This window comes from Suncus etruscus, chromosome 9 (genome assembly GCF_024139225.1).
Source record: "Suncus etruscus isolate mSunEtr1 chromosome 9, mSunEtr1.pri.cur, whole genome shotgun sequence".
In the NCBI taxonomy this organism is placed as follows: domain Eukaryota; kingdom Metazoa; phylum Chordata; class Mammalia; order Eulipotyphla; family Soricidae; genus Suncus; species Suncus etruscus.
In genome coordinates, this window is record NC_064856.1 from 5648733 (window position 1) to 5671654 (window position 22922).

Consider the following 22922-nt stretch of genomic DNA (forward strand, 5'->3'; position numbering starts at 1 on the left):
TTGCAAAAATATCTTTTATTTTTTTTAAAACCCATAAATGAGTGAGACTATTCTGCGTCTATCTCTCTCCCTCTGACTTATTTCACTCTGCATAATAGATTCCATGTACATCCATGTATAGTAAAGTTTCATGACTTCATCTCTTCTGACGGCTGCATAATATTTCATTGTATATATGTACCAGTTTCTTTAGCCATTCATCTATTGAGGGGCATCTAGGTTCTTTCCACAGTCTGGCTATTGTAAACAGCGCTGCAATGAATATAGATGTGAGGAAGGAATTTTTGTATTGTATGAAAGATTTAATACAGAAACCCAGTAAATGAGGGAGAAAGAGGGAAGGAAAAGGGCAATACAGGGGTGCAATTTCATGTCAAGTGCCAGCCTTCGCTGATCCCAAGGGGTTGAATGGATGCTCTAACCAGTTAGTCACTGGCCTTCCATCAGAGAAAGAGGGAGGATGAGGAGGGACAGGGGTTTCCAAGGGTCTCTGAAGTCCTAACACTGTGAACTCCTTGTGGTAGCTGAAGTCACTCAATCAGGAGCCACTGGGAGTCAACATAGAGTTGAAAGGCGAGAACAGGGTCTCTGGGTCTTATCCTACCACCAGCTCCTCTCATGAAGTTGCCTACTCCACCTCTCTGGTTCCCTTTCTCACTCCTGGGTACCATCAAAGGTCTCTCATCACATTTTGCTGCAGAAGAAAACGAAGAATATCTTTCGAAAGTCCCGGGGTGGGATTTTCAGCATCCAGAGACACACTTCGTTCTTCCAGTGGGTAGAACTGGGTGTCCTTGGAATGTCTCTGTAAGACTGAGCAACCATCCCGGATGAGGATGACCCGGGCTAGCTGGTAACTTCGAAGGGTATAACTCTGGCTTTCGTGGTTCTTCAGTTGGAGGATTTTCTGGGTGAGGTGCTGGCAAACAGATTCAGAGAGTGGATTTCCAGAGGCTTGCGGTGGATGGCCAAACAGTTCATAGAACTGATCTAAGGATTTCCGCAGTCCGTTGTCCTCTGTCATGGTCTTAGCTGGGTCCACCAGAGAAGGGTGAAGCCAGAAGTTCTCAGAGCTCCAGGAATCATTTTGTATGGTATTCAGGTTGCTATTGCCTGTAAGACAAAACAAAATCCAGTTTGTGAACACAGATCCCAACACACTAGAAAACAAGGCAAGAGCAGATTATGACTTTTCAATTCAACAGCCATCCATCTTGCTCTCTGCATATGCAGGAACTGAGGAAAGGACAGGTCTGGACAAGGGTGGGGATGGCTTTCTGTGAGAGTCCCCACTGGAACCTGGTCCAGGCATGACAGCCTCCAGAACGATGAGAAAGAAGCTTCTGTGCAGCTGCCTGGTTTGTGGATTTAGTTACGGCACTCTGAGCAGACACTGATGGAAATGATCAGCTATGAGCCTTAACACTAGAGCTCTCCTTCGTCCCTCCCTCCCCCTCCCTCCCTTCCTGTCTTTTCCTCTCCTCCTTTTCCCTCCCCTCTCCTCTTCTCCTGCCCTCTCCTCTCTTCTCTCCAACTCCCTGCATCTCTTAACCTGGCCTCTGCTCTCCTATCCTCTTTCCTCACCTCTCCTTCTCCTCCCTTCCCTATTTCTCCTCCCTTCTGTCCTTCCCTATTCCCTCCCCTTCCTTCTCCTCTCCTACCATCCTCTTTTCTCTCCTCTTCACTCTTCCCCTTCCCTCTTCACTCCTGTCCTCCCTGCCCCTTCCCTCACTTCTCTCTTTTTCTCTCCTGTCCTGTCCTCTCCCCTCTTCTCTCCCTGTCTCTTTTCTGACTCTGGAGATCAACTCTTCAGGCTTTACATAAGACTTATTCCTGGCTCTGAGCTCAGTAATCATTCTTCAGTGCTTGGGGCCCATATGGAGTGCTGGGAATTGCACAGTGCTTGGCGACATGTAAGTTAGTGTCTTACACCTATCTATCTCCCTGGCCCCACTGGTAATTCTTATAATAGGCCTTTTTGCTTTTGTTTTTGGGCCACACCCGGTGGTGCTCAGGGGTTATTCCTGGTTCTGTGCTCATAAATCGCTCCTGGCAAGCTCAGAAGACCATATGGGATGCCAGGTCCATCCTGGGTTGGTCGCATTCAAGGCAAATGCTCTACCACTGTGCTGTCTCTCTACCCCATTTATTTCTTTGTTTTTGAGCCACATCTGGTGGTGCTTCGGGGCAACTCCTGGCTCTGCTCAGAAATCACTTCTGGCAGGTTCACGGGAACATATGGAATGCCATGAATTGAACCTGAGTCGGCTACATGCAAGGCAAATGTGCTACCCACTGTGCTAAGCGCTCAGAAGTTGCCCCTGGCTTGGGGGGACCATATGGGACGCCGGGGGATCGAACCCAGTCGAGATCTTTCCTTGGCTAGCGCTTGCAAGGCAGATACCTTACCTCTAGCGCCACCTCACCGGCCCCGATATTTATAATTTTTAATCGATATTTATAACCTCTAGAGAGACGGAGTCCTCCCATTTTTGTTTGTTGTTTTTTATTTTTATTTTCTTTTTTTTCAAACAGAACTACAAAACTTGAATTATCTTTTTCTGTCTCATAAATTGAGGGGAAAACAATGGATGCTATCAGAACCAAACAGTCGTATGAACATTGAGTACGAATAAAAAAGGACCAGACCCAAAGTCAACAACAACATAATCGATAGCCAATCTTCAACAAATTATACACAGAGGGGACCAGTTATCCTAGCAGTCCAGGGGGCATAAAGGGGGGGATGCTGGGAACTGGGGTGGAAGGAAGACAACATTGGTGGTGGGAATACCCCTGATTCAATGCCACTATGTATCTCATATATTTCCGTGAAAGATTTGTAATTCACTTTGGTCACACTAAAAAATATTAAAAATAAAAGAATGGTCTCCTTGAAGGTTACTTGCCATGGTTTTATGAAAAAAAATACTCAGAGGTCATGGAAATAGATGGAAGGCTAATTAACAAATAGCCAGTGGTCATTAGAGGCAGCAGAAATCAAACTATCTTCAGGCTGGTGTTATTAACCTCCTCTATTAGCTAACCCTTCCTAAAGAGGTTTGAGACCCTGCCAGGGATGAAAGAAAAATAATTCAGAATGGCTAGAAGAGCTGCTAGGACTGACAGAGAACATGCTCTTCGAAGAACTTAGTAGCAGGGAGAGTGACTCCACCCATGAGAAAAGAAGAGAGGGGAGGGGAGAGGAAGAGAGGGGAGGAGTGGAGAGGGGAGGGGAGGTGAGAGGAAGAAAGAAAGAAAAAGAAAGAGAAAGAAAAAAGAAAGGGAAAGAGGAAGAGAAAGAAAGGAAGGAAGGAGGAAGGAAAGAAGGAAGAAAGGCAAGGCAGACAGGAAGGCAGGAAGGGGAAAGGAGGAGGAAAGAAGGAAGGGAGGGAGAGAGAGAAGGAGAGAGGAAAGGGGAAAGGAAGAAGGAAGGAAAAAAGGATAGAAGGAAGAAAAGAAGAAAAGGAGGGAGGAAGAAGGGAAAAATAAAGTTATTTTACTCTAAGCCTGGAGCTTCTACCTCACTTTTCGACCCAAATTTGTTCCACGTAGCCCATGACTGAAATGTATTCTTCCTGCGTATGTGTTGGAGGTGAGGAAGGAAGAAACTAGCCTCTTGATTCTGGTGTCAGAGAAACAACAAAAGAGGCATTTCCAATTTGGGTTGCTGAGCATACTTTTTTTTTGGTTTTGTTTTTGAGCTATTCCCAATGATGCTCAGAGATTCCTCCTGGCTCTGCAGTCAGGAATACCTCCTGGTGGTGCTCAGGGGGCCATATGGGATGCCAGGGATCAAACCAGTTGGTTGCATACAAGGCAAACACCTTGCCTGCTGTATTATCTTTCCAGCACCAGAGCACACTTTTGACAGCCACGTTCTGACCCTTTCTTAGGTCATTAGTTCATACATGGAGGAGAGGTGGGTGGGAAATGAGGAAAGCTGGGGTCATGTGTTGCTGGATGGAGGATGCTTAATATACTCAAATGTGAAGGAGGCCCAAGTACATATCCCATTTCTGCCAAGTTTGAGCTGTGCATCACTGGGTAAATTAGCCTCTCTGAGAACAGTCTTTTTTCAGGGGCAGTACAAAGACACAGAATTATCATCTCATAGAGTTGTTGTGCAAAGCACTTCAGACCACCTTGAAGAGAGAATGAGCCTGGGACATTTTATTATTCTAATATGCTGAGGCCGGAGAGGTAGCACAGGGCATAAGGCCTAGGACGAACCACGGTTCGATCCCCTAGTGTCCCATATGGTCCCCAAGGCCAGGGGCGATTTCTGAGCATATAGCCAGGAGTAACCCCTGAGCGTTACTGGGTGTGCCCCCCCAATTATTCTAATATGCTCAAGAAATGAAATTGAGGGATTGCAGAGGCCAGCTTACAGAAGATCCATTGGCCAAATCTGGGCAACCATGGCCATCAAAATAAAGAATGAGAGTACAAGAGTATATAACCCGGTGGAAAAGAAAAATCATGAATCCATAAAATTATTCAGTTTGATGAGACAGAGGATATTCGCAATAATCAATTTCATTCACATAGTTTTAATTACCTGCTTCTTCCTCTCCAATAAGTGGCCTCAGAGTACTTTGCTAATCACTTGACCCAGAAAACCCTGCAAAATCATGCAAATTAATCGATTCAATTCTTCGTATTCACTTCTAGAACTCTGAGGAAACTTCAACCCATCAAAGATTTGCATTTAAGGGAAGCCCCCAGCCTCTGAGGATGCCACCCTCCCCTCGAAGCACTGTGCCTTTGCAACCTTTCAAAGATGGAGCTGGTATAGGTGGCCAGGCCAAACAGTGAGGTTGGATATAAGTTTGGTGGCTAAAGTAAGTGCTGAATATTTTTGTTTGTTTGTTTTTTGTTTGGGGCCACAGCTGAGGAAGCTCAGTGGGTCATTCCTGCTCTGCACTCAGGAATTACTCCTGGTGCCCAGGATTGAACTCAGGTCAGCCGGTGTAAGGCAAATACCCTACCTGCTTTGCCCAACCACAAGTGCTGAATTTTTTTTACAAAGGCAGAGCCAATCTGAATTTAGGATTTAGATGTAGATTCTTTGGTCATTGAGCACATCCTAGTGAAAAAGCTCCTTACATTTGTGGCAGAAATTACAGACTCACTGATGGAGAGGTATACGTGACTTTTCCCTGCCACATGGAAAGGATCCTTATTGAAAAAGAACAGATTGTTCCTAGACCAGAAGAGGAGGCTGCACAGAAGAAGAAGAAGAAGAAGAAGAAAATAAAAACCATTCCAAAATGAACTGAATAAACAAAAACTTATGGTCTGAGGATAAATGACATAAAATAAATAGAAAAATATGTGTACAGACATATAAAACCAAGGGAAATGAATATGAAATCTGGCAACTGTCACATTAATTAGTGATCTAAGTGACCTGTAAGGGACAAGCAGAGGTCCTATGGCACCAGCCAAGATGCCATGGAAAGACCCAACATTACTTCTCTGGTAGGCCTTCCAAAGAAGGTGCATCATCACCCAATAAAAAGGAAGCAGCTAACAAAAATCAAATTAAGAAATGTGTGCCAAAATGATGGGTTTAAAGTACCCTTCCAAAGCACTAACTTTATGAAAACCACATAAAGACTGAGCAACTGTTCTGGACTAAAGGAGACCAAAGAGAAAAAGCAATCAAGCCTGGAGATGTTTTCCAATTGGACCCATTAGCTATGAACCATCTCCAGATAGGGGTATATGTGTGCCTGCAGATTAGAAGATAATTATGTAACATCATTAATTTCCTAGTTTTGATGGTTGTCCTTGGGGTAAAGTAGGGAAATGTCATTGTCTGTAAAAAAAAATCTGGGGTGATGAGCATATCTAAGGTTGGTAACATATACAAATAATTCATGGTGGGGGAAAGGGTTATTTGTATTCCACTGGCAAGTTTTATTATGAGACTGTTTCAACAGGAAAATTAAACCAACCCCCTGGAGCGGTAACTTCCTCTGAGCAAACAAAACAAACCAAAAGACCCAGTCCTGGGAGTGACAAATGGAACTGCCTAGTAAATGGTACTTGGAAAGAAGGAAAGGAAAAGGTGTCTCACAATGGCTGGGAGAAGGCCACCTTCCTTTCCTCTACATTGCAGGATCTGGTTGGAAGTAATTTGGAACTCATTTGAAATGTTTTTGAACTGCCTACCAAGGCCACTATTTAAATAAAACATTCCAAGTAACATAGCCTGTAAATACTATATATTTATATTTAAATAGTGGATAAATATCTTTGATCTGCTGGACTTACAGTTTTCATCTCAATTTCATTTATATATTTATATATATTTATGTATTTATTTACTTTTGCCATGCTTGGCAATGCCCAGGGATAACTCTTGGCTCTGCACTCTGGATTACTCCTGGCATTGCTAAGGGGACCATATGGGATGCTGGGGATCAAACCCATATCTGCTACATCTAGCCCTTCTTGCCTTCTATTGCTCTGGCACTTCAGTTAATTTTTGAAATTCAGAAAAGAACCTAAAAAAATGAACCTATTTTCATGCAAATGTCAAGCACATGGCTGCAATTCATCTTCAAGGAAACCCTCCTCCTTTCCAGTGAATAATGACAATATGGACTGAATCATTTACTAAGTCAGTTCTTTGGAATTGAGACTCTAGTAGTCCCTTCTTGGATCACCACTGTGGCTCTGGTGGTCAATGAAGGCAGTTTTTTGTTTTTTGTTTTTGTCTTTGGGTCACACCCAGCACCGCTCAGAGGTCCCTCCTGGCTCTATGCTCAGAAAGCGCTCCTGGCAGGCTCAGGGGACCATATGGGTTGCTGGGATTCAAACTATCATCCTTCTGCATGCAAGGCAAATGCCTTTCCTCCATGCCATCTCTCCAGCCCTACAGCTCCAGTTTTTGATGCACCTACACTGAATAGAATGAGGAGAGCTCTGTGATACCTCAGTTTCTGCTCACAGATGCATGTTCATAGCTATGTTAAAGTCTCACCTCCTTCTACCTGTGGTATCCTCAGGCATATGGCTTTCTACTGGGACAGAAATGTCTGGGACTGGAGACTGAAGATTGTTTTACATCACTGATTGGGAAATTGCTAATTGCATTTAGTTAGGGGGTTAAGAAAGAAAAATGAGCAAGAAAGAATCATCTTTCTCCAGTATCAACAGCATCTCTTTCCCTCGGTGCTTCCAAAGGACGGAGGCTCCATGTGCAGATTCTAAAATGAGTAGGAGGTACAGTACTGTAATTTACTGATTTGCCTTGAGTTTCCCCCAGTACCTTTGCACAATGCTCTTCTTCTTGGCATCATTCTTTCCTTCTCAGACCTCAATATTGCATTATATATTTATGTTTCCTTCAGTAAGAGCTCTCTTCTTAAGCTGCTGGCATTACCTACACTGGATGGAATATCCTTTTTGATTTCAATATGCTCTCTGTCTAAACAGAATGTCACTACCAGTTGATGAAGGAGAAAAAAGGCGATCAGGGTTGGATATGGAAATGCTTTTGCATGTATTTTCCTGGATCAAATATCTTCTCAAGAACTTCCATTTGACTAAATAAAATGTATTTAGCACAAGAGAAAATAGATTACATAACGATGTTGGAGATTCACATAAACCTATAAATATTTATGTATCTTTAGGAATTACAGATGCTTATTTGAGTTTAGTAATCCAAGCAACTCCATTAGCAAAGAGCGTCTGGTTACGTTTTGAGAAATGTCATTATTAGCCTTTAGAATCCTGAAAGTTTAATGGGATTTCTCCCAGAGACTATCAGGGCTCCTTCAAAGGCTGATAAATGCATAGCAGGGTTTTATCTCTGAGAAACCTATTTGCCTTCAATTGTAATAAGTTTCTTTTAAATAGCTTTGATATTTATAATTATCTCTATGCATAAGCATCATCAATAGCCTCCCCTCTGCCTCATTAATAAAGAGGCAACAACTGATGGAAGGGTGGAAAATGGGGAGGGGGGTCTGTACTTTCAATGCTGTACTGATCTACTAGAACCTAGGACTTAATTGAAAATATGGAAATTATGAGGATTTGTGACAAAAATGGATTGAGCACCTTCTAGCTAGCTGTTTGGAGGAACAGGGTCTGCATGGTATCCTTCTGTGATCCTCTCCTTGGCTTGTCAGCTGAAACTCCTGGGTTCCATGTGGTTCTACAGAAAATGCCCCTGTGGCTTAAGAATAAGGTGATGGAGTGGAGTAAGGGCTAATAATCTGCGTTCTCTTATTTGTGGTTGGGCTAGGATTAGGGAGAGATGAGTACCCAGCTGAGCTCAGGCTTACTCCTTCCTCTGAACTCAAGGATAACTCCTGGTAGAAGTCAGGGGACCATATGTCATGCCAGGAACTGAAGAGGCAAGTACCCTGCTCACTGTTCTGTCACTCCAGTCCCTGTAATGAATATTTAATATAAACCATCTTTATGAAAGGTTTAACTATCCAAATTTCCATGTAATGGGAACAAATGGAATAAAAAGATGGTGGATGGGGGCCAGAGAGATAACATGTAGGTAAGGCATTTGCCTTGCATGCAGAAGTTCGGTGGTTCGAATCCCGGCATTCCATACGGTCCCCCGAGCCTGCCAGGAGCAATTTCTGAGCATAGAGCCAAGAGTAACCCCTGAGCGCTGCCAGGTGTGACCCAAAAACAAAACAAAACAAGACAAAAAAAGACTGCCATGAAAAACAAATTCTTTACAATAACTATAGAAAAAGAAGGAAGGGAATTCCATCGAATATAGTGAAAGCAATTTGAGCAAGCTATACATGCAGATCTAGTGTTGGTATAACCGGACTTCACCTATTTCAGTATAACTCTTTTTTTGGTGCTTGTCAATCATTGGATGGAAGTACCTTTGGATTGAAGCATCCTTTGGACTGGTCTTTTACCCTACCTGTTTGCCACCCCAGGGTGTGGTCTTATACTTCCCAATAAAAACCCTGGGCCTCGGGGAAAAACTGTTTGTGGTTTAGGTTTTTCCATGATTGAAATATCTGCTTCTTAGGATCAGAAGGCTTGCGTGTGGAAGTTCCTAAACATGTTTTTTTTTTTTTTGGGGGGGGGCACACCCATTTGACGCTCAGGGGTTACTCCTGGCTATGCGCTCAGAAATCGCCCCTGGCTTGGGGGGGGGGACCATATGGGACTCCGGGGGATCAAACCACAATCCGTCCTACCTAGCGCTTGCAAGGAAGACACCTTACCTCTAGCAACACCTTCTCGGCCCTCTAAACATGTTTTATGCCCTTAATCGTGTGCGGGTTATTCCTTGTGTCAGCATTTGCTTCTAGACCCATGTCCCTCCAGTCCCCTGGGATTGTACAACATTTTGTGGCTCGCGGCTGGCCTTCAAATATCGCAGTATTCGCGATTATTCACTTACCGAATAAAAATCGCATATTTGAAGGCCGGCCACAGGCCACAAAATGTTGTACGGCGGGCCGCAACAACTCGCGGGCCGCGAGTTTGAGACGCCATGCAATATACAGCCATTAGTCACAGTAGGGATGGAAATTAGTCTGATAAGAATATAGGCATGAAATAATATCAAATTTTTAGCATGAAAAAATAAATGCATACATTGCATTAATAATTTTGACTACTGCTCGAACATCAAAATGACAATGTTGGGTAGATTGTTAAATTAAATATATGATTAAAATGCAGTCCTTGGGGAAAAAAAGGGGAGTAGGGGGAAATGCAGTCCTTTATATTTCTAAACTAGAAATTCAAAGTGATCTACGTTAGTGGTTTTCAACTTCTTTGCATCTGTAAGTGGATGGTTGCAAACCACTGTCTATAAGACTGACATTCTAATTCCATGGGAAACAGCCAGTCTAGACATTGCAACTTGAAGAGATCAAACAAATTTAAGATAGCTTTGGGTCCACAGTTACTTTCCTGAAGGTTGATGTGGAGGGCCCCGGAAATCAGATCGATGTTCTGAAGGCAGCCACATGCATGAAGTGTGGGCAGGAGTGTGTACTGGTTAGGAAAGCAGGAGGTAGATAGATGTGGTGGTCGAAGTCTTGTTGCTACCAGCTGCCCCTGGAGACCACTTTGGACAGGATTTGAAGTCCAGTCTCTGAAAGGGCGCTGTTTTCCTTAGCTTCAGGCCCAGTAATTACAGGCCATCTACCAGTTCAAGCAGAGGATTAGGTACGTGATGATAGATCAGATGCAGGCATAAAAGCCAAACAGAGTTGGGCTGAGCTGGAAATGTCATCTTTAGACATAAGATAGAGGCAAAAAGCTCTCTCAATATAAAGATATGGAAGGGTGTGGAGTAGGGGGCGTTCTAATAGGGGTAAGTTACTTTTTTGTTTGGTTGTTTTTTGGGGCCACACCCGGTGACCCTCAGGGATTACTCCTGGCTATGTGCTCAGAAATCGCTCCTGGCTTGGGGGACCATATGGGACGCTGGGGGATCGAACCACGATCCGTGCTAGGCTAGCGCTGGCAAGGCAGACGCCTTACTGCTCCATGCAAGTTATTGACTAAGAGGCAAAAAGCCAAGTCAGGGCATAAAAGAATTTGGGCATATGGTTGAAATCTAGGTTGATACCATGATATCATGACCTCCAGTCAGTGGCATGACTGGGAGTCTGGCCCAAGACACCCCTGGTATGGCTGCTGTCAGAATTAATTAATAATTACTTGTATTAATTAATTATGCTAATAAGCAATAGTATTATTAATAGTACTATTATACTTATTACTTCTAATAATAAAAACCTCTTTCATTCTAGAGAGTGCTGGGGATTGTGTGATGTATGACTGGTATATATGCATCACGGAGTGATAAAGGAGTGGAGCAGATGTGAGTGGGTCGACAGAAGTTTCCACCACAGACCCATGCATTCCAGGGGCTTTTGGATCCCTAAACATCCCAGTGGATGGCTTAAATATGATTTAATAAGACTTCAGATCTGCTGCACTATATGGCAATCATCCATCCTTTCCATTCCCTCCTTTTCACAACTGAACAAGTAGAGGGACGCCATCACTCTGTCCCATGGCAACTCTGATTCCTCCTTCTGGCTTCAACTGACTTTCCTGCTGTGTAATACCATCAAGTATTGGAGTTCGAAGGCATCTGATTTCCTAGCTTATTAAAAACACAAAACAAATGATAACATGAAATCAACAAGCTTAAGCTTCCTTTTGTTTAATGGCCACCCTGCTAGTTTATAGATTTAGTTTATCCTTTAAAGGAAAAAAGCCACTCACACAAAGTGGAGGTGTGTGTGTAACTGTGCAAAGGTTGGTGCACATATCAATATATTTAATCCACATGCAATGCATACTTCAAAAGGATGGATGGTCTGATCAGGTACTTCTGAAACTGCAGCTTTGTCTGTGCTTGTTTACATCGGAAAGCTAAGACAGGATGAACTGCCCAGAGGGGAGGCAGCATATGCTGTCACCGGCATCTAGATAATGAACAGATGTACAGGCCAGGATCCTGTAAAAGGCACCTGTGGAGAAGTAAACCAAATGCAAAGGGGGAGAAAAAAGGCACGTGCAATTGCTGAATAGCTCTAAAATTAGAGGCTCCGGGAAAAACATGGCTAAGCTCCACTGTCTGACTCCAGCTGTCTTACCCACACTCTGGCTTTTATTATTTTTTTTTTTCTTAAAACCAAAATGTTCTGAAGACTAGAGAAAATATGTTATCTATGCTCGCATCACTCCATATGGACAATTACTGTATTAGCATATTTGCTTCAAGGCTCTAAAGAAGATTTCAACATTTCAGCAAAAGATGATCACTTCCTAAGGGGCGGCAACGTAGCCTGGCCAAGTAATAAAACAGTTACAAGGGGGATCTTGGGAGAGAGTACAGTGGGTAGGATACTTACTTGTACATGGTGGAGGATACCCCATATAACCATATGCCCTTTGCCCTACTGGGAGTGATCCCTGAACACCACTGGGTATGGTCCAAGACCAAAAATCCCTCCTCCCAACCCAATTATACGGAAATTATTGTAAACCACATTATCTAAAAAAAAAAAAAAAGCTGACCACTTTTACTTAGACATGTATTCCTTCTAGCCTAGTTTTAAGCATAGATATATGCATAAGATCTAGTGTTATTTGGTGAATGTTGGTTTACTTTTACTTTTATTTCTAAACTATAAAATTTGGCTTTATTTCACTCATCTTTATGATTTTTAATGACTAAGCATGGTTGATAGATATAAATCTGCTCCCTAGAATTCTGTTAAAGGAAGTACTGCATTCTTTCTATTCTGTTGTTTTGGTGGAGGAGGGCAAGGGAAGGGCTTGGGCCATACCAGGTGATGCTCAAATCCAGGCTCTGATTCAGGGATTACTCCAGGTGTGGCTCAAATCCCAGTCGGTGCCTGCAAGGCCTTCCCCACTGTACTATTTCTCCAGCTTCTCTGACCTCTTATTGTTGGACATTAGGTTCTATCTAAAATTTCATGATCACAAAAAAGGCCTTGATCTATCCCCCAGTACATACTTCTGAGTGCTTGTGTGAAACTCTCTCTGGAAATACATCCAGAAGTTGAGTCACTGAGTCAGAGAACATTTGCAGTTTCACTCAATACTGCCAAATCACTTTCCAAAGTTTTGGGAACATTGAACTCTTACCTGCAGCCTCTGCCAAACTCTCACACTGGGAGATGCTTTCAAAAGCTTCATGTCCTGGATTGTGATTCTGGATTACACGTAGGGCTGTAATGTTTTTTTTATATATACACTGGCTGTTTGTGCTCCTGGACAACATTTCCCAATCTTTTACTGACCATGGCTGCCTCCTGATCTTTTTTACTTCCTCTACCCTTATCCTAGTCCTATAGTTTGGTCCTTTAGTCTAGTGCATTGGCTCCCCAGTGGTCCCTGGGGGCCACATGGACATCTGTACGAACTCGGAGAAATGGTGTTCTAGATTGCTAAGGGTCTTTACTATTTTTTCTACTGAATTGTGTCTCTTTTCTACTTCCTTGAAAATGTCATGTTAAATGATTTAAGACTTTCCATCTCTCCCCACCCCAAAATATCCAAACAATATATTGATCTGATTATTCCATCCTGAAGGGGAGGAATGATAGATGTGATAGGAGTGATCCCTGAATGCAGTACAAGGAGTAAATCTTGAGAACTAGCCAAACTGGCTAAAACAAAATTCTGAAAGAGATAAAGATATAATAAAGATGAAAATAAGACTTCTGGGGACTGGAGTGGCAGTACAGCAGGTAGGACACTTGCCTTACATGCAGCTAATAAGGGTTGGATCCCTGGCACCTCCAGGAGTAATTCCTGAGTACAGAGGCAGGAGTAACCAATGAGTATCCCCTTGTTTGGTCCCAAGTCGAAAACCAGAACCAAAAGGCTTTATGAGAAGCCTCAATTTTTTGTTTGTGTTTTCATGACAAATGATCTCGGGCAGAACAACCCTCATAGCTGACCGCTATCATAAAGCAGTGATTTTGTGTATCTGCCCCGTTTTATGAAAAGGTCATAATTAATACTGGAACCAGGATAGAAGAAATATCTGGCTTTCAAAATCTCATTTCCTGACAAGAAAATTGAGGCAAGCATCAAGTCACCAGGATCTGGATGAAGGGCTAGTGGCTATATGCAACAACAAAAAAGACTGATCTGCTCATTATTATTATTATTGTTATTGTTATTATATTTTTTTGGTTTTTGGCCACATCTGGTGGTGCTCAGGGGTTACTTCTGGCTCTGTGCTCAGAAATCACTTATGGCAGGCTCAGGGAACCATATGAGATGTCAAAAATCAAACCCAGGTCTGTCCTGGGTTGGCCACATGCAAGGCAAAAGCCCTACCACTCACTGTACTATCTTTCTGGCCCTCATCATTATTCTTGATCAAAATGATCTTTATATGGTTGTCTTCATCATACTGAGGCTCAGTAATTGCTTCCCATATCTGGAGGGAAAGGAAGTTGGCGGGCCTTCCCCAGAGAATTTTTTTTTTTTTTTGGTTTTGGGTTTATGTCCCAAAATACTCAGGGGTTACTCTCCTGGCTCTGGTGGTGCTCAGTAGACTATATAGGATGCCAGGGATGGAACCCAGGTCAGGTCCCATATTTCTGGCTTCTCCCAGATGATTTTGAAAGTAAAAGCGTAGTAGCCAGAGGCTGAAGGCATGCAAATGATGCACTAGCTCTCTTCTTTACAGTCCACTGGAGGCTTAGCCTTAAGATTCACTTAAATTTGCTTGGTTGTGGGCCTGAGTTACAATAGAGTGAGTAAGGCACTTGTCTTGCACACAGAGTTCAATTATTCAGATTTACAGATAGACCCCTGAGTTCCCAGCCAAGACTGATCCCTGAAAATGGAACCAGGAGTAAGCCCTGAGCACCGCTTGGTGTGGATCAGAAACAAAACAAAATACCCAAATCAAACCAAACAAGATATATACACACACAAACAAAACCAACTCTCCAAATAACCAAGTTCAAGTATCAGAACCTGACCCCTTGGTAGCTAGAAAAGTCTTGGAGAATTAGGTGGCTGACTCTTACTTTCTGCACAGGAATTTGGGGACCTTAAAGCTAGAGCAGAAAGAGGGGGCAGGTTCCTCTGATCCCTCCAAGTTTAGGGGTAGAACTTTGCAAAGCAAGTAACAGTAGGTCTAAGAGAGAACAATGTGGGGAGGCTATCAGCTGGGGAAGTCAAGAGACAAACCCCATCAGGAATCACTCAGAATTGGGAACTTCACTTACAACATAGACAGCAATCACGTTGCTTAATTTTTTGACTTTTTTTCTAATTTATTTTCCCCAAATGGCATTCCATGTTACGTTATATATTCATGGAAGATTTCAGAAGCTTTGTCGTACATCCTGGCCTAGAGAATAAGGAACCCATGTGAGCAGAAAGGAAAAGCAAATGAGTCAGATCGAGGTTTCTATGGCAACGTGGCTATTTTGAATTTGACTGTTTACTTCAGCAGAGTTAAGTAAATGTGAGTAGCTAATTAAGAGGATGCTCAAAGCTTTAATCTTAACCTGAACTGTAAGGAAAAAAGCACCGCTTTACAAACGATGCCTGACAGGCTGCCAGAAATGCATCACACAGGGACATCATCATTCCCTTCTGCTGGGCAAACAGAAGCTCCATCCTTTGTCCCTTTAGAGAGGAATAGGGCAGACTCACAGTCTGTTCAAATACCTTGATCAATTTTTCCTAAAACCAGACTACAAGAGGAACAGAACAAGCTAGCGATTAAAACAGAGCTGGTTCCAGTACTGACATCAGCAGTGACACTTTCTGAGACTATAATAGCTCAGGAAAGTATGACGTTTCTACACAGATTTTTCTGTGATGTGTTTTTAGAGTAAAAAGATTTTACTTCATATCAAATCAAGGGTAAGAAGGTCTGTGAAGTAACAGGTTGAAGTATATAAACCAGAATATAAATATATATCTAAAAGATGTGAGATCTATATAACTGATTAAAAGGCCTTCACTAATTAATATTAAATATTAATAAATATAATACATAATAAAATATAAATAAATATTAATAAAAGGCCTTTAATGAATACCAATTTGGTCCTCTAGGTGTAAGAATGTCCAGCAACTTGTTTTCAAATTGAAAGAGAGCAATTTCAAGTTTTTTTTTTTTTTTTTGGTTTTTGGGCCACACCCGGTAACGCTCAGGGGTTACTCCTGGCTATGTGCTCAGAAGTTGCTCCTGGCTTGGGGGACCATATGGGACACCGGGGGATCGAACCGCGGTCCGTCCGAGGCTAGCGCAGGCAAGGCAGGCACCTTACCTTTAGCGCCACCACCCGGCCCGCAATTTCAAGTTTTACTCCTAGAGTTTTACTCTAGGCTGCTAACTTGGGAAACTGGTGTGCCCTGGGGGTAGGGGAAGGGAGACACAGAAAAAAGCATGGAAAGAGAAGCACAGAGCCAAGCACAGAAAGCACTCTCCAGAGCTTCAAGCTGGGTGCAAGTGAGTGTCAGTGGCAGCTGAGGTGGCAAGACAACCAGAACAGAGGGTGGAGAAAGATAATAGATGAATGAGTGTGGGATAAAAAAGGAGAGCATTCTGTGAGAGAGTAATCAGTTGGTTGCAAATTGGAACTAAGAAAAGAAACTGTCTGGTCAAACTGGATTGTTATTAGTATGTCTCTAAATTAGAAATCTAATGTTTTTGCACAGAGAATCCTATGGAAAAAGGGCGTAGGTGCTCGAGATTCATGCTACACGGCTCTTAGAAAATTCTATTTTTAGAAATTACAGGAAATCAAGGTCTTTCAAATGGAATTGAAAACTATATGCATAATGGTTGTTCTGTGTGTTCTGTAAATTGAGAAACGTTGCTTTTTTTGTTCTTTTCTTGGCACCTTCAGTACATTTTGATGCTTCATGGCACTATGTTAGTTTTCAAAAATACAGGCAGAAAGTTTTCCTTTCCTTAGTGGGGATTATTCCTGATGCAGACAGAAAAATCTTAAAAGTCAGTGAGGAAACCCCAGAGCCCTATTCCATGGAAACAGAGTTGAAAGGGGTTGAGGTTAAATGACAGAAACAGGTCCAGTAAATATGGGTACTGTTACACAAGTCCCCTGCAAACCTCAGGGAGACCACAGAGGCAGACTGGCCTAAGGACACTGGAAATTAGGAATGTCTAGATCTGGAAGGAATGGCCACAGCCTGGGCCCTGCTCTCAGGATCAAAATCACCCTTGATATGTTGTTAGAAGAATATCAAAAAAAAAAAGTTACCATACCCCGCACAAATTATATATATGTTTTTAAATTACTTTTTTGGTTCTTTAAATTTTTTATTTTTATTTTTTGGTTTTTGGGCCACACCCTGTGATGCTCAGGGGCTACTCCTGGCTCTGTACTCAGAAATCACTCCTGGCAGGCTCAGGGAACCATATAGGATGCTGGGATTCGAACTACTGACCTTCTGCATACAAGGCAAACGCTCTACCACTGTGTTATCTCTCCGGCCCCTAAAAAAATTCCTTTTGTTTTGCTTTGTGTGTGTGTGTGTGTGGTGTGTGTGTGTGTGTGTGTGTGTGTGTGTGGTGTGTGTGTGTTTGTGTGGTTTTTGGGTCACACCGGCAGTGCTCAGGGGATACACCTGGCTCCATGCTCAGAAATTGTTCCTGGCAGTCACGAGGACAATATGGGATGCCGGGATTCGAACTGATGACCTTCTGCATGAAAGGCAAACGCCTTACCTCCATGCTATCTCTCCGGTCCCAAAAAATTCCTTTTTAAAACAAATTGAGTGAAGGTGGGATAGTACAACAGGCATGGCACTTTTCTTACATATAACTGACTCATGTTCAATCCTCATCAATACATATGATGAGCCCACCAGGAATGATCTGAGTGTAGAGGTAGGGAGAAGTGCCGAGCACTACTGAATGTGGCTCCAAAACAAAACAAAACAAAAAATGGGGGAGGTGACTCATGGATTGCCTATAGGTAACTCCTGGCTCCGTGCTGAGGGGTTACTCGTGGTGGCTCTCAGGGACCATGTTGTGCTAGGAATGAACACTGGTCTCCAGGATGCAAACCATGTATTCTAGCCCATTAAACTCCCTCTCCAGTTTCCTTAAGCTCTTCTATATGCTGACATTGAGAATATGTTGGTGCCTTTTAGGTAATGACATATTTTTGGAGGGTGCAGGAGGTTTGGGCTACAGTCAGCAGTGGTCATCTCTTACTCCTGGGTCTGCACTCAGAGATCACCCTTGGAGGACTCAGAGAACCATATGGGATGCCAGGGATCACACCTGGGTTAGCTGCATACAAGGCAAATGCTATATAAATCTGGCTAAGTTACTGCTGTGGCTCCCCGGTGTTAATATCTTTATTCCATCTTGGAAACCTCCTCTGAATGTCCTCACTGGGGACAAACTCCAACTTCAGAGAACAGAATACCTTTTAGAAAATTGTCAAGAAACCTCAGAAGTGAAGCCTGATAAATCATTTAAGTGAGGAGGCAGGTAAAGAGTAAAGTGTATCTCCAAAATGGACTTGTTTTTTTTTTGAGGTTTCAATGACTAGTTCTGAAAGCAGGTATAGTGCTTTCCAAGAATTCGCCAATCCATTCTGGACAATGACAGAACGGTTTGCTGAAAACTGAAAACAATTTAAGCTTTTTACTTAAATAAAAAATTTTTTTTGATCACATTTGGAAGTCAAGGGTTACTTCTGGTTCTGCACTCAGGAATTACTCCTGACAGTGCTTGGGGGACCATATGAGATATCAGGTATAGAACCTGGGTTGGCAGCAGGCAAGACAAGCTCCCTACCCACTATATTGACTTTCAAGTCTCTATGAATTGGGCTTTTAGAAAGTGGATTGTCAAAGCTGCAATATGTTTCGTGACTAGGCCCTGAGGGAATCACAGCCTAAGGAAAGTACAGAGGAACAAGCGCTCATTCCTAACAGGAGAGAACATCAACTTCACCAACAGCCCCCTCCTGGCATCATTAGTGATGGAGTGAATCATCAGAACATTACCATGTCCCAGCAGTGGGTTGGGGACTGCAGAGAGGTCCCAAGTGCACAGCTCTGCAAAGTAAACCCATTCGTGTGTGGGTGGTAACAGCAGATGCCCTGGTATGTGGGAGAGTGAGACATAGAAGCTCAGACTGGGGGAGCCCTCCAACTGGCCCCCAATTAAGCCCCTGGGAGAGCCAGGATCAGAGTGTGGGTGGGACAGAAGTGACTCAACCGCAGGGTGCCTGAGGCTGGGAAAAGTTTTGAGAAGTTGACAGAAGATATAAGTCAAGCGAAGAGTTGCAGGGAAAGCTTGAGTGAAGAAATACAAGAAGTTCAAGAAAATACAAGAAATTCAAGAAGGAGAAACAGGTTGCATCGACAAATGAAAGACTGGGAAATGAGCCCAAGGACTGCTGCCGGTCTGCTCATAGAACTGGTAGAGCTAGGTGAAACTTTTAAAATAGAAAAAGCTCTTTCAAGCCCACATTCTCTTTTGAACATGTATTTCTTTTTTTTTTTGGGGGGGGGGTCACACCCAGAGGGGTTCCTCCTGGCTCTATGCTCAGAAATTGCTCCTGATGGGCTCAGGGGACCATATGGAATGCAGAGATTTGAACCACTGTCCTTCTGCATGCAAGGCAAACGCCTTACTTCCATACTATCTCTCTGTCCCTTGAACATGTATTTCTCCCTGCCTTTTTCCATGCTGGAGGAACCCAGTTTTCTGTCTCTCTTTATCCCTGTCTCTCTCAATTTCTTTCAATAAAAACTACTTGCATCACTAAAGAATAAAATTAAAAGCCAAGAAGAGGGCCCCGAGAGATAGCACAGCGGCGTTTGCCTTGCAAGCAGCCGATCCAGGACCAAAGGTGGTTGGTTCGAATCCCGGTGTCCCATATGACCCCCCGTGCCTGCCAGGAGCTATTTCTGAGCAGACAGCCAGGAGTAACCCCTGAGCACTGCCGGGTGTGGCCCCCAAAAAGAAAAACAAAAAAAAAATACTTAAAAGCCAAGAAGAGATGGAAAAACACAAAGAGAAGGCCCTTAGGAGTTAATTCTCAACCCTCTACCCCACCCACTCTCCCTCATTGGCAATTGAATCTGAAGAAAGGCAAAGCTTGAACTTTTTCTTCTGGAGCAAATAACTTGCAACTGGATAAAAGCCACAAAACATTTGTTTTCCAAATAGTTTTTAGAATACCACACATGGAAAAGGCCCAAAGAAGCGAAAACTGGCTTGACTGACAGAAAATAGGAGGCTGGGGAGGGACAGGAGGGGCAGGGCATTAGGATATATTTGTGCTGGAATTGTTTTTCCTAAGGATGGTGAAGTGTTAAAACATGTCTGCAAATAGGAAAATGCATTTCCACTTTGATGGGGACATGAAAAATCTTCCCTGTCACCAAACACTTGAAACTGCTGGGTAAGAAAAGATTTAATGAATCTTTTAAAATGCATGACTAAAGCTGGGATCAAGGAAAGAAATGTCCTCTGAGACCAAAAGTAAACTGAGCAGAGGTCAGTGAGTCCTGAACCGTGTCTGGATCTGGCTCATCAGCTTTATTGGCCATACGGCATTCAGGACACAATGGTGGCATATCCTGGGTGAGGCAACTGCTGTATACCAACTGGGGGGAAAGCCTTGCAAAAGTCTGTAGTAAGAAAACAGATTTGTCCAATTATTTTTTTAGTTTTGTTATTGTTGTTGCTTGTTGTCTTTTTGTTCTTTGTTTTGTTTTTATTTCAGGACTGTGGTTATTGTGTGGCTGCTGTATATATTGCTCTGTTTTTTTTTTTCGAGGTTTTAATATCATTTTTTTTATCTTTTTATTTTTTTGTATTGTCATGTTTTTCTTCCTTTTCCCTTTCTGCTCTTAAACTGATAGATATAGTCTCTAGAAGGACTCCTCCTATTTTTTCCTTGTTTGATTTTTTCCCCATTTTATTTTATTATTTTTTTCTCTTTCCTTCAAACAGAACCACACAACTTGAACCATCTTGTTCCACCTCAGAAAAGGAGTGGGAAATAATGGAGGATACCAAGACCAAGCAGTCATATGAACTTTAAGTAGAAATAAAAAAATGATCAAACTTAAACACCAAATCCAAAGCCAACGACAACAGAATTGATACCCAATTTACAACATACTAGACACAGAAAGGACCACTTATACTAGCAGCCTGGGGGGTAAAAGAAGGGGATATGGGATGCATGCAGGGAACAGGGGTGGTGGGAGGACAACATTGGTGGTGGGAAAGTCCCTGATTCAATATCACTATGTACCTAAAATATTACTGTGAAAGATTTATAATCCACTTTAATTAAAATTAAAAAAAAGAAAAAGAAAACAGATTTGTTTTAGGTTTGGTCCTAGGAAGAAAGCAAAACACCATCAGAGCCAGACCTTACCTATGTTTATGGTTTACAAGGAGGTTATTTTGTGGTATGAAAACCTCCAAGTAAAGTATTTATTTTCATGTGATTCCTGGGGGAGATGCCCTTCTATGTTAGGAGGAGGGAAATGCAAGCCTTTTATTTTTCTCCACATGTGAGAAATGTACTCTCAACTCTCCAGAAACCCTGGCGATGTAAGAGCCACAGAGTAAGAGCTGTCATAAAAACAGTGCTTAGAAACCACACTGGCACATTTTTATTGAGGTGCTGTGATTAACATTATTGTTAATAATCCTTTTGCTATACACATTGTTTGAATACCCTACCCATCAGAGTGCCTGCTTCCTGAGAGGGAACGAACCAAAAACAATCAACACCGGAATGAGACTCAGAACTATAAGCTTTTGGAATCAATGAACACAAAATAGAGCAAATAAGGGAACTGGTTTAAAGAAATAAGATAGTCAATAGAAAGCCTGCATAAGAAATAAGAGTTTAAAAAAAGGGACAGGTAAACTTGAATAAAAAGGAAAATTGAGGGGCTGGCGAGGTGGTACTAGAGGGAAGGTGTCTGCCTTGTAAGCGCTAGCCAAGGAAGGACCGCGGTTCAATTCCCTGGCGTTCCATATGGTCACCCCAAGCCAGGGGCAATTTCTGAGCACTTAGCCAGGAGTAACCCCTGAGCGTCAAACGGGTGTGGCCGAAAAACTAAAAAAAAAAAAATTTGAAAACTGGACATAATAATAGCCATTTGTATCTGTTGATGAGCGATAAGTAAAACAGAAGATAAACTCTTGTTGGTTTAGAAATTTAGAAGATTTAGAAAAGAGAAATCAAATTTGAGAGATAGTACAGAGGATAAGGTGTTTGCCTTGCATGTAAGTGAGGTTCAATTCCCAGCACCACATAGGCCACCCCTAACCTTTTTTTTGAAATATATTTTTTATTTAAGTAACATGATCATAGTTGATTACAGTCATAACAAGAACACCCCCCCTTCACCAGTGTAACATTACCCCCTCCCCCCTTCCCATCCCCTGCCTGAATTTGAGACAGGCATTTTACTACAGTTATTTGTTTTTAAGTTCAGTAAGTTGTATTTTTTTTCCTTAAAGGACAAGAGTAAAAAAATATAGTAAAGGTGTGATAGTGGCAATCGCCGTTGTTTGCATAGGTCCAGAAAAATGGGGAAAATGGAAAAAAATCCTTGACCTGATTACAAAAAGGCCTCACCCGAGAAGTTTATTGGCATGACTGACTCTGGGTTCCAGGCATACCAGTCTGTCCAACCCGAGTCATTCTCCGTGGTCCCAGTGAACTTTTTCACACTTTAGCTATTGTTGGTATCAGCTTCTTATATTTAAAGACTCTGTGCATTTCTTTCATCGATGTCAGGCTGATGTGGAGCATCCTCTAGTTTCAGCATACCATTCAATGCGGAGTGATCTGCCCTGCATGCAGACTGTTGCTGAGTTGTCTGGCCACCCCCAACCTTTAGCACTGAAAGGAGTGATCCCTGAGCCAGAACCAGGAGTAAGGCCGGAAGCACAGTTGGGTGTGGATAAAACCAAACAAGCAAACAAAAAATAAGTCAAACAAAAATCTTATGCCATTAAGATGAAGTGAGATGTCTTAACATGCACCGCATTCAAATTGCAGATAGAGGTAATTGAGGGGCCTCGAGTTAAAATTCAGTAGCAAAGATAGAAAGTGCCTTGGAAACCTGGGCTTAATCCCTGGCATCACCAAGAAAGCAAAAAAAAAAAAAAAAAAAAAAAGTAAGAGAGAGTCTTGAGGGGAAAACATGATTTTTCAACTTTAGCAAGCATTATTTTTTGCAAGCAAAAGAAGCAAAAAGGAATTCTGGTTCCACAGAGAGTAAAATTGCAGATATTCCAGGGCAAAAACAAAAACCAGAAAACTACTTCTAAAGAAGATACGCATTGCCTAAAAATAAAGACAACCAGGTTGACGGTTGATATCTCAAATAGCAGCAATGCAAGTAAGGAGGCAGTGAAT

The 22922-nt window shown here is 42.5% G+C and overlaps 1 protein-coding gene across 1 annotated transcript in view; it reads right to left on the bottom strand.

Annotated features, from left to right (window-relative positions):
* Positions 1–522: 522 nt before the first annotated feature.
* SHLD1 (shieldin complex subunit 1) overlaps positions 523–22922 on the bottom strand; it is a 104232-nt gene continuing 81832 nt past the window's right edge. Inside the window, exon 2 of the mRNA XM_049779423.1 lies at positions 523–1113. Within this exon, the coding sequence (XP_049635380.1) occupies positions 671–1024 (354 nt within the window). The 5' untranslated portion in view covers positions 1025–1113 and the 3' untranslated portion in view covers positions 523–670. The remainder of the gene's footprint in view (positions 1114–22922) is intronic.